Source organism: Sminthopsis crassicaudata, chromosome 1, assembly GCF_048593235.1.
Source record: "Sminthopsis crassicaudata isolate SCR6 chromosome 1, ASM4859323v1, whole genome shotgun sequence".
NCBI lineage: Eukaryota > Metazoa > Chordata > Mammalia > Dasyuromorphia > Dasyuridae > Sminthopsis > Sminthopsis crassicaudata.
Window position 1 is genome coordinate 695,700,057 of NC_133617.1, and position 12,348 is coordinate 695,712,404.

Sequence of the window (12,348 nt, forward strand, 5' to 3'; positions counted from 1 at the left end):
CAGGAGCTACAAATATCAATAAAATCTGAGGTATGGTTTCCTCCTCAAAAAACAAATAAATCAGCTTTGCCAGTTTGATCAGTAAGAAGTGTTGTTTTAATTTACATTTTGTTTATCAGTGATCTGGAGCATTTTCAATATGATAGTCAAAGATTTGCATTTGTCATTGTGAAAGCTGTTCATTGCTTTGACCACTTATCTTTTGGAGAGTAATGTTCAGTCTTACAGATTTGCATCAATTCTCTATGGACTTTGGATGTCAAGATTTTTATCAGGGGTAGTTGATACAAAGGTTGTTTCCCCTAATCCATCATTACTTATCTTCTCAATGCATTGATTGTGTGTGTGTGTGTGTGTGTGTGTGTGTGTGTGCGCGCGCGCGTGCGCACATGCATGTATGCATGCATGCAAAAGTTTTTCAGTTTTATGTAATCAAAATTGCCTTTTTTGTCTTTCATAACCACTTCTATCTCTTTCCTAAACATGAATTTTTCCACCAACCAAAACTGCAAAAGATACCGTCTTCCATTCTCCTATTAATTTTCTTATGACATGAATTTTAATATTTAGATCATTTATCCAGTTGGAATTTATGGTGATAGTGTTAAACCTGTTTTATATTATTTAAAATCTCAATGCCAGTTGTCAAAAACCTCAAACTTAAAAAGAAATGAAAGAAAATGGAATATTCACTTTGGAATGTGCTTACTTTACTTTGGTAGGTTGATATATTAGTAAATTGTGTTGATATCTTTTGACCCATTTTCTTCCCACCTTATTCAGTGAAAAGTCACAGATTTATCATGCTTCTTCTATCCCATTCTTTCTAAATAAAATAGCAGATGGGTAAGATTTCAACAAAGAAACAGCATTGTTTTTGAGGCCCCTAATTTGAAAGAGGGCATGACTGTCAACTCAAAGGCTATATCAACATATTTATAAAAGGTTTATCAGTCTTTAAATCAGTTATTTATACACAGCTGGAGATTTTGTTTTCTTATTTAAAATATCTAAACCAAATAGTAAAAGCATAACATCTTCCCAGAGGGTCTATATATTTTTCCCTTGAGTTCTGTTCTTTAGTTAAAAGCTAATTTTTGTAGAGCATATGCACAAAAGTCGTAGGAATTAACCTTTCAGTTAATTTATTTTGAATTATTCATTATGGCAATTTCTCCCCTCCCTTTCATCTCCAACTGAGATCCCCCACCATCACCATTTTGATTTTATATTGAATCTGTGATTTTACTGACTTAGGAATTTCCCTGGGTAAGAAACTCCTACAAATGTAGATCAGAACCTGCTCCATTTATAATCTTAAAGGATTGCCACAAATAACTCATATGAAGTGACATAGCTAATATTTGCCACAGGTTAAAGTTGAACTCAGATCTCCATTAATTAATCCTCTTAGCTTTGGACCTCTTTGGGGCCTTTTTACCAACCTGATAGATAAGTGTATAACATAGTCCCCCATATCTAAATGGCTCTAGCCATTGCACCTTCCTCCATTTTCTTCCCATATACCTGCCTGCTTTTAAATTCTGGCCACTACCATGTCACCTACCAATGCTTCCACTTTATAGATGTGGAACAATAATCAAATAATTAAATATATCAATCACACTCCCATAGCTCCATTCAGTATCTCTGTGACTTCCCAAACCAAAACAATTTCTCCTGATCACTCCTTGCTCATCTTACTCCACTAGCTCCTTGAAGACAGGAGCTTTTCTACTTTTGTATTTGTATGGGGCCCACCTCTTAGCTCGATATATGAATCATGGTTATATGCTTTTACATTCATAACTTCATTTCTCACTCCTAGATCCAATTTTCTATTTGCTATAGCACACTGCCTATCATAGCATAGTAATAATTAAATTATTCCCAAGTAATATAACTGGATGGAGAGATCAATTTTCCTTTTACTTATTTTTGGTTAAATACATATGATCAATGAAATGAAGTTAGGAATCCTAGAATGACAGTCTAGCAAGCTGGGCATGGCTGACCTTACTGTCAGAAAAGACCTGGATTTGACTCTCTGCCACTGACACATATTAGCTCTGTGTGACCATGTAGTAATGGCATGGTCACATTGGTAGTAATTGGAAACATTACTACCATCTGAAATTTTATTTATAAATACATATGTACACATATACGCCTATGTTATAGATAAATCAAGAGTCTGAATTAGTGGAGGGAATTTCTATACTATTAAAATCTCAGGTCCTGACCAACAAAAGAAAAAAGTCTCCTCCCAAACTAAAGAAACTTTGAATTGGGGTTCCAGGCCATATGTTTGCCTTCTCAGGACCTTTGAAGAAGCTAATCTTCAGGTTGACTATAAGTAAAGAATTTTTTTTAATCTATCAAAACTTTCCAAAGGTACAGAGTGGTTATTTCTGCCTGCAAAAGGGAGACTGATAAAACAAAAAATAAGAATCTTTGATGAAAGTGAAATAAATTTGACGCTATGACTTTGGCACCTATATTCCTCTGAGTCTCAGTTTGATCATCTGTAAAATGAGAGGTGTGTTACATGGAAGCTAAGGTCCCTTCCAGCTCTACTGGGAATAGTAAGGAATCCAGAATGACTCCAAAGTTGTGAGGGACTGTGAGGATGTTGCCCTCTGTAGTAATAGGGATGAAAGGAGATTATGAAGGCTTGGGATGGAGAGAAGATAATGAATTCTGTTTCAGATATATTTAAAGATGTCTGCTGAACATCCAGTCAAAATGTCTGAAAGACAGTTACATATGGAAGATTTGAAAGTCAGCAGAAAATAGATTTTGAGAATCATCAGCATGGAGATTGTAATTAAATTCAAGGGATTTGATGAGATCTCTCTATACCTCTTGTTCTTCAGTCATTTCAGGCATGTTCGACTTTTCTGACCCCATTTCTGACCCATTTGAGGTTTTCTTGGCAAAGTTATTGGAGTGGTTTGTCATTTCCTTCTTTAGTGCTTTCTACAGATGAGGAACAGACAAAACAGCTAAGAAATGTCTAAGATTGGAGGCAGCTAGGTGGTGCAGTAGATAGAGCACCAGCCCTGAATTCAGGAGGACCTGAGTTCAAATATGGTCTCAGACACTTAACACTTCCTAGCTGTGTGACCCTGGGCAAGTCACTTAACCCCAATTGCTTCATGGGGGAAAATGTTTAAGGTCGGACTTGAACTCATGAAGATGGATCTTCCTGACTCCAAGCCTAATACTCTCTATCCACTGTTGACGCCTAACTGCTCCCTGTCAATGTATCAGAGATCAATCCCCTGTAAGTAATTATATCATTCATTTGGCCCCTAATTCAAATCTTGTGGCACTTCTCCCTTTTGAATCTTATTGCTCTACTTTTGTTTTGCAGTTTAACTTTTTTACATTTTATCTCTCCAAATAATATTGGCTTACATTTATATATTGCTTTACAGCTGGCAAAGTCTTTTCAACCATATTATAAATTCCTGAAGAATGGGGGACCCCTGTGTTTTCTTTTATAGCACTCATTCTCCTTCCCTCATCTCCCCAGCAATGACTACCACTTTCTAGGCACAGAGGGGTTGACCCTTCATAGCTTGGGGAATGTTCTTTCTGTAGAACTAAGGGGCCTCCTCTAGTCACCGAACCAGAAAAGGACCTTAGGGCTCAGGCATCTTCCTAGGGAGGCCTTCTTTTCATTTCTTTCTGCAAGCTTCCCCAGCTCATGTAAGCATTTAGAAAGAGAAAAAAAAAGATTAAAAATGACAAAATATTAAGCAAAGAAGCAAATGAAAATTGTAGAATATGTTTCTGCTTTCAACAATCAGAAAATTTTGTGATGGATTTTTTAAAAAAGGATGTCTTGGGGAAAAAACAGTAAAAAAAAAAATAAAATAAAGAAGAAGAAGAAGAAATTCTTTCATTTCTTTACTGGGATCCTTCAGTACACACACCCATCCCCCAACCAAATACAAAAGAAAGTAGCAGAACCATTGAATTTACTTACTTTGAACATCAGACAAAAACCTTGTGAATCCAACTGAAATTTCTTTCTGAGACTCCTGGTAACACTGTCACAAACAGAAAGGTCTGGAAGGATTCTATTCTAAATGGCCTTCAGTGCCAGTGTGTTCCCAGCTACAAACTAGAAGCAAATATTTGTTTCCTCTAGGGGGGAAAAACTATTAAAAGATTATATTTTCAAAAATTAATGAACCTCTGAAAGTTGCCTTTTGGAATTAGTTCATTAAGTCCTCCCATGTAGGCCTTGAAACACAATGAATCACCAGCTATTGTATCCCAATTGTATCCTGATAGTTCCCAGATACTGTGTGGTGGTTTTGATGTTGCCTTTTTTTGTCCAGGCCAGTTTAGTACATTTTAGCTGTTTCAATCATTAAATCAAGTTCATTATTTGTAGGCTGAACATTGAAGGTAGAGCTATAAGTAAGAATTTTGTATCAAAGTTCCAAAAGAAGGAAGAGATGGGGAGAGGGAGCAGAATACAAGGAGGATATATCATCTGGAGTGCATAAAATATGAGAGCTATATCTTGAGGTATCTCTAGATTTTTAGAGTGAAGGAAGTACTGGGGACCTGAAATAGGGTGACTGGAGGAAAAATCGTATTCCAGACTGAAGTAAAAAATAGAACTTCAATGAATTCAAATGGGGTATGTAATTTTTTGCAGCAAGAAATAACTCCCATTTACATTCTAAGTTTCCTTCCTCCCTCCTTTCCTCTCTCCCTCTTTCCCTCTTTCCTTCCCTCCCTCCCTTCCCCACCCTCTCTGTTTCTCTCTGTCTCTCTCTGTTTCTCTCTCTCTCCTCCCTTCCTTCCTCCTTCTCTCTCCCTTTCTCCTCCCTCTCTGTCTCTCTGTGTCTTTGTCTCTGCCTCTTTCTTTGTGTGTCTGTCTGTCTGTCTGTCTGTCTCTGTTTCTATCTCTCTGTGTCTCTCTGTCACACACACACAGAGTGCTGAATAAGAAATTGTTATTTAAGGATTCTCTTCAACACAATGGCACAACAAAGATGCTGATATCCACCTCCTGGCAGAGAGGAAATGAACTCAAGATGCAGAATGAGATTTTTGAATATGGCTAATGTGAGAGCTTGTTTTGCCTGACTACTTATATTGGTTAATAAAAGATTCCCCCCCAAAAAAAAAGTGGGGAAGAGGAGATTAGAGAGAAAATAGATTTTTGTTCATTGGAAAAATAAAATCTAATTCAATAATTACAAATGCATGCTAACTAATACCAAGGCAGGCCTTCTCACCACGGTACCACACTCCTCTTAACCCATTTTAGATGCATGAAAACAATGGCTCAGATATGGCAAGCAACTTGCCTAAAGACTCATCTGCCTCTCAAAGCAACCAGCGCTGGAGTTTGCATCCCCCTCAGTTCACAGCATGGTGTCTTGCACATTGGGAAATTTTTAAGTGTAATTCACGGATCTCAGAGAATAATCTGAACATAGACTAGTTTGTAAATGTTCTCAATAACCCTAAATTTCAATCTTAAACCACGCAGTTTCCTCAGAAAAGATCAGATACTTTTTTGTATTCTCTCTACAATTCATTTCTATCTGGCTGAAGTCAAATTTGTTTTTGCCCAATGGGAACAAATTTGTTTTTGCCCAATGGGAATTGCTAGCGTCTTGCAGTACTTCTCTAGATTTTTTTTTTTACAAGAGCAGGGTGGGAAAAAGAGGGAGAGTAACAAAAATATCAAAGCAACATCCTCTTGCCTCTTCCACAAGACTGTTTTATCATCCCCAGTAGATAATTTACTGTATACTCGATTAACCTGAATTAGGCTTTATGGTAACACTAGAAAACATTTATGTTGGCAAAAGGAGTGCTATATTTAGAATCCCAAGTCCTGAGTTTGAATCTTGTCTCTTGTCTTTACTGCTTTGTGACCCTGAGCAAATCAATTAACTCTCTGGGCCTCAGTTTCCTGTTGTGTTAGAAATGAGGTTAAACTAGACTCTTCTTGGGTCGGTCCTACTCTAAATCTAAGCCATAATCACACTAGCTCGGCGTTATTAGGGCTTCAGAGTTTACAAGCAGGTGTAGATCGTTTCAAATCAGGAAACGGAGCTGACATGAACTGTTCCCAGGTCTAGCAGACGCCACAGCAGGGACTCGAAGTCGAATCCCATTCGTCGCCGCTTCCCCCACGAGGGAAACTCCGTTATCTAAGATTTATAAGTCCTCGAAGAACTTTCCTTGCAGAATGTCACGAGCTAACTTCAACTCGAACCGAACGCACTGGGGGAGGTCTCTGGGGAAGCCTTCCTGCCCCGGACGGTGCTCACGATCGGGGCTAAATAAAAAGGAGAACATAAATCAAAAGGGCAAAACCTCTGCCCCCTGACTCGGAGCCCCCTCCCACCTGTTCTGTGGCAGGAGGGACCTGCACTGAAGAGGGTCCCAGGGGGCCTACCCGAGCTGCCAGGGCGCAGAAGTTACGGGGAAAGGGGTCAAGGGGCGCCCCACTAGAGGACGGCCGGCCGCCTGAGACCGCCAGGACGCTAGGACCGGACAGCCGGGGCTGGTGGCTCTGAGAGCCGCAGGGACCCGGAGAGGAGGGCGGCGGGAGGGGAGTGGGCGGGCAGCCCCTCCCTGGGATGACGTTCCTCAGCCCTGGGGCTCCGCAGCCCGTCCATCCGCCCTCTCCTCCTCGGCCCTCCCCGCCGGGGCCCAAAGGACGCCGGCGCCTCCCGGAGTTTCCTGTCGCTCGGGTTCTCTCCAGCCCGCGGCCGGCCGGGCTACAGGCGGGGGAACTGGGGGGCAGGCTCCCTCCCCACTTAGAGCGATGCCGGGCAGCAGAAGGGAGCCGGGTCGGAGTCCCGGGTAGCAGGAGAAGCGGGGAAGAGGCGAAGGAAGGAAGGGTCTGGAGAAGAGGATCCGGGCGGCTGGAGGAGCGATGGAGCCGGGGCCAGCGGACGCCTGGGATCCCTATCGGCGCCCGGCGCGCCGGACGCAGTGGCTCGTGAGCGCCCTGGCCCATCACTATCGTCTAGATCGAGGCGTGGAAAACGAGATCGTAGTGCTGGCCACCGGGCTGGACCAGTACCTGCAGGAGGTCTTCCACCACCTGGACTGCAAGGGAGACGGCCGCCTGCCCGGGGAGGACTTTCGCGTGCTGTGCAAGGTGCTGGGGCTACGGCCGGGGGCCGGCCTAGGCACCCAGAGGGGATGCGGCGAGGAAGAGGAGGACGAGGAAGAGCGCGCGGCGCTCTGGGACGACTCGGTTCCGGAGCTCACCTTCCGCCAATTCCACGCCCGCCTCTGTGGCTACTTCAGCACCCGGGCTGGGGCACGGGAGGGTCCCGAGGGGAGCCGGCTGCCCGTGGGGCCCGAGAGTGAGCACATCGAGACCCAAATCCGGCTGCGCAGCCCCCTGCGCCGGCGCCGGGAGCGTCCCGGGGCGGCTGCTAGCCCTGCTGCGTCCGGACGCACAAGGAGCTCTCCTCCCGCCGCGGGCTCTGCGGGCTGTTCCCGGGAGTGCTACGAGGAGGTGGTCGCCCTGGAGCAGGCGGAGGACCGGGTCGCCAAGCTGGAGGAGGAGAACGCCAGCCTTCGGGAGCTGGTGGAGGACATGAGAGCCGCGCTCCAGAGCAGCGACGCCCGCTGCCTGGCACTGCAGGTGAGCCGGCGCGCCGAGGGCTACGGGGAGGAAGAGAAGCCGGTGTGCTGCGCCTCGTCCTTTCTCCTTTTTCTAAGACAGTCCTGTGTGGCCAAGTCTTAGACTAACCCCCGAGGGCTCAAGACAGTGTTCGGGCATCAGACTCCTAGTGAGCGTGGGGTGGGGGGAGACACCGTATTTAAGGATGGCAGAACCCCACTACCGAGCCGCCTGGCCCAGAATAAGTCCCTTAAATTCTCTGGGCTTCAGGCTCCTTTTCTACAAAATGGGTATAAAAATAGATACCCTGCCACTCTCATAGAGTTTGTATCAGGACATACGAAAGTGCTTTGAAAGTTCAATATTCAGTCATAGAGGCAGTGGGTTAGGGTGATCTAGAGTAATCTGCTTTGTGAGCCAATGTCCTGGGTTCAAAAACTTCCCCTCAGACATATTGGCAGTGTGTCACTGGGCACAATGCCTGGCATAGATTGAGCCTTAATAACTGATCCTTCCACTCTGTGCCCCCAGAAAGCTCTCTAAGAACCAAGGAACGGACCCTTGCGAGAGGGAATTTTGCGTGGCTGCTAAATTCGAACCTGCGTCTCTGTAAATCCTTGCATATTTGAACTTGATCAGTGCTGTGCGTAATCTCTCTAAGGATGCAGCTCTCAGGCCATCTAGTTTTCTTCGTTTCTCTTAGTATCCTTACAATGTTAAGAGAGAACTAGAGGACAATCTTTTTTGTTCCTTGTCCTTTCCTCCCTTCCCTCCCTCATCTCCCAAAGTGGACCTGATTTCTGAAAGACATGGACATAAGAATTGCAGAAGATGGGGAGATAAGGCTGAGTTACCAGCTGTCCCTGGAAAGGTACCCACAAAGATGAAGGAACACCCATAGATGTGGCTCAAAGATGGGACCACAAATCCACAGAAGTATTGAAATATATAATTATATATAACATGTCTATGTATGTGATCTATTTGGTTTGATAAATCAATCTGATCCTTCCTTACTTGCATAAGATGATCAATATTCCCAGCCCCAGACCTCCTACACATAACTAGCCTAGGAGGAGCTGTCCTCTCTCTAAACATTTTCTGATTTACACTTTTCTTGGAATTGGAGTATTAAATCTTTTGACTTGCTCCTGCTGGGCTACATATTGCATGTGGGTAGTTTGAGTAGAAATTCTGTACACCTTCAGATAGATGGGTATCAGAAACATTTGTGTGATCATAGAACCAAACCGCAAAAATTCACAGGGTAGAGCCTCTGCCAGCTCTGAGGGCAGTGCCTGGCACGGGGTACCAAGCCCTCTGCTGAGTTAAGAGAAAACTTTGATAAGATGGGAGTTTAAATGCAAGTATAGAATAATTAAATAATGTCAATGTGACCCAACTATTCATCACTGCCATGTAATTGGAACTGATGTTTCAGCCAGGGAATTGCTGGGGTCTTAAACTCAGATTTTTAAGCCAGGAACTGCTCCTTCTAAGGATTGCATTGTGCTGAAAGAAGAGGTCAGTGCTTCTAGCACTGCTGAAATCTGTGCAGCGGGTATTTAGCACAAAGCCAGAACTACAGCCCAGTCTCACCCCAGCTCCCTGGAAAAGTGGCTCATTAATCCTTTGTGATCAAAGCGAGCTAGGAACAAGTTGTTTGTTTCACTGATCTGTGACTTGTAGAATGTCAAAAGGGACCCTTACATATCATCGAAACCAAATTTATGGTTTTCCGGATGAGAAATTGAAGTCTAGAAAGGAGAATAATATAACTGGCATTTGTATAATGCTGGGGGGCTGGGGTGGTTAAAGTGTTGTCTTTGGAGCTTCACAATGCCCCTATGTGTGAGATATTATAGGCATTATTATCTCTATTTATCCATGAGGAAATAAAACTCAGATAAGTTAAATGACATGCATGGTATGGTTATATACCTCTCTGAGTCAGGTTTTAGTTTGGGATAGGAAATATCATGTCATCTCTAGTGGGGCATGAATGACCTGTTGTATATTTGGAAGTATACACCCTAGGGCTGCAGTTAATAGGCTGATGTATTAAAACACAGATGAAATGTATCAGCTTTTTTCTTAAACTTTTTCACACTTCTTTGTTGAGAGATGACATGTCATACCAAATAAACCACCTAGCTATAAAATAACATCATTTTTTAGATCCAATTGGGAAATATTTCTTAGAAATACATAGGGTTGTGTTTATTTTTTAGCTGGATGCCAGAAATTTAGCTGAAGTCTCCAAAAAAGTACTTGTGGTTTTTAATGCCTTTTGTGTGTTGGTTTGAAATCTGATCCAAGACAAACATCCCCACTGAGACCCCTTCCTGCTAGTAACTTATATGATACTGCATTTATCCAGTTAAAACTTTTCATTCCCTTGCCCCTAATTCAACAGTTGAAGCTGAAGTGCCAGGCAATTTGAACTACACACCACAACCTGTATCTCTTATCTACAACCTGGTACATCAGTAAACTGGATTTTGAGAAATAACTAGATGAGCCAAGCTCTATAGTCTTTCATAAAGCCAGTTAGTGGTAGATACATTTTGTTTTGACAAAACAGACACTTCACACCAAACACCCAAACAATCCCTTTTGTATAGTACATTGGCACACGGACAGAAACAGTTTATTCATTGTTTTCAGCAAAAGGGGACATATTTTGACAGTACAATACTAGCATTGACTGTTATTTGATCAACTTTGCTGCCTTTCAATGCTGATTTCATTTATACTGTTTCTATAGGCTTTTTGCCTATCCTATATAGAAAGAAGCTTTTAGGTGATAATGATAAACGATATTTATAGAGAATATTACAAAATATTTTCCTCACAAAACATTTTGTAATATTCTCTATAAATATCTCCTATTTATACAAGCTCAAAAGAAGTAGTAATAGTATTAATGTATCTAGTTTACAGAGGTGGAAACTGAGGCTAAGATTGGGTAAGTGAATTACCTAAGGTTATACTGAGTAATAAACAGCGGGTTTGGAAACTGATTTCAGATCTCAGACCATTTCTCTTTGACCAAACTGCATTATATAAGATCTTAAAAGTCAGAGAACTGAAAAAACATGGATGAATTCCTGTGGACACAGTATATCTAGTTGAAGGAATGCTTAAAAATAATTGAACCCTTCAGCAATTTAAGGGTCCAAAGGGTTTGAGCTAAAAATTTTCCAACTTAAACAGTAGTTTAAAAAATATTTTAAAATATTGGTTGTATATTAAATTACCCTAGAGGCTGAGGATCCATTTTATTGTTGTTGTTGAATGGGATTTGAGTAACTTTAAAAATCCACTGGTATTTTGTATTTAAGTTTTAAATTAATTCATACATTTTTAAAAATGCAGTGAAAATCCCTGATGTAGCCTGTTCACTTTTTCATTTTATAGATGAGAAAAATGAAGCCTAGAGAGACCAATTGACTTTGTTTAAAGTTACCTGGGCAGTAGACAGCAGAGGTATAATTCAAGTTTAGAATCAATTCTGGATTTAGCAGAGACAAGATAACTGGTTTCAAGTAGTTGATGGGCTATTTACAAGAAGGAAGAAATAGCTTAGTTGGCCCCATGGCTCACATAAGTTACAAATAGCAAGACTAGAATTTGAACTAAGGTCCAAAGTATCCTGGATGATCTGTCAACCAAAAAGTATTTTTGATAGATATTATGTTAAATAATGTGAGATGCAACAGATCTGATCCCTGACCTCAATGAGTTTCCTATCCATTTCATAGATATTAATTTTTTTTCTCTAATTAAGGATCAATTAAGCACAAAAATATATGCCACTTACTGTGGAGTTGTTTTTGAGTTCAGATCTGAAAGATATTAGCAAGGGCTGAAATGACAAGGAAAAGCCTCATTCAGGTTGTCTGGTGTGAAGAAATTGAGATATGCTTGGAAAAAATGAATAGAATTTCTGTAAAAGAGGGGAGGACATTTCTGTTCTTACATCTTCTGTCCACAAATCCTGTGACTACACAGCTCTCCTTGCTCATCCTTGAATACCAGACTTCCTTGAGTCTAAGTGTTTTCACTGGCTGCTCTCTCTCTTTCACCCCACTTCCAATCCCTTTCTAACTGACCCCCGACATGGATCTCTCTCCTCATCTTTTCTATATTCTTCAAGTCCCAATCAATGTCCCAGCTTCTGCAAGAAGCCTATTCTAGGACTTCTGGCCAAGATGGTGGCGTGGAGGCAGACAGCCTTTTGAGCTCCACGTTTTCTCACAGGACTTATTTCATGACAAACCTTGGAATTAATGCTTGACCGGAAAAGAAACCCACAAATAATCAACAACAGAAGACATCCTTGAAATTCGCCAGAGAAGGTCTGTGTTTGCTCGGGGGAGTGTTGAACAGACTGGGCACAGACTGAGGGCAGGCAGGGAGAGTGAGACAGGCAGCTCACACAGCTCAGACCTGAGAGGGGAGGGGTGCGATCTCTTCAGTTTCTGCAAAAAGACTTTTACCCCAGTGTGGATGTTCTGTCTTGGCAGTAAGCCAGGAGCAGGAGAGAGGGTGTAAACACCGGACCCCGGAAAGCTAGCGTCTCTCAGGACTGGCCACCCCCACGCCCACCCGAAGTGACTCAGTGCATTCTTAGAGCCTCAGAGTGCAGACTCAGCACAGCCATCGCTGTCCTGTTAGTGCCTTGCTGCTGTCTCCCGCAGTCTGTAGAGAAAGCCAGGTAA

The 12,348-nt window shown here is 42.3% G+C and overlaps 1 protein-coding gene across 1 annotated transcript in view; it reads left to right on the top strand.

The window, feature by feature from the left end:
• The first annotated feature begins 6,614 nt into the window (after positions 1-6,614).
• EFCC1 (EF-hand and coiled-coil domain containing 1) overlaps positions 6,615-12,348 on the top strand; it is a 76,513-nt gene continuing 70,779 nt past the window's right edge. The window contains exon 1 of the mRNA XM_074283695.1: positions 6,615-7,645. Coding sequence (XP_074139796.1) covers positions 6,923-7,645 — 723 coding nt within the window. The 5' untranslated portion in view covers positions 6,615-6,922. The remainder of the gene's footprint in view (positions 7,646-12,348) is intronic.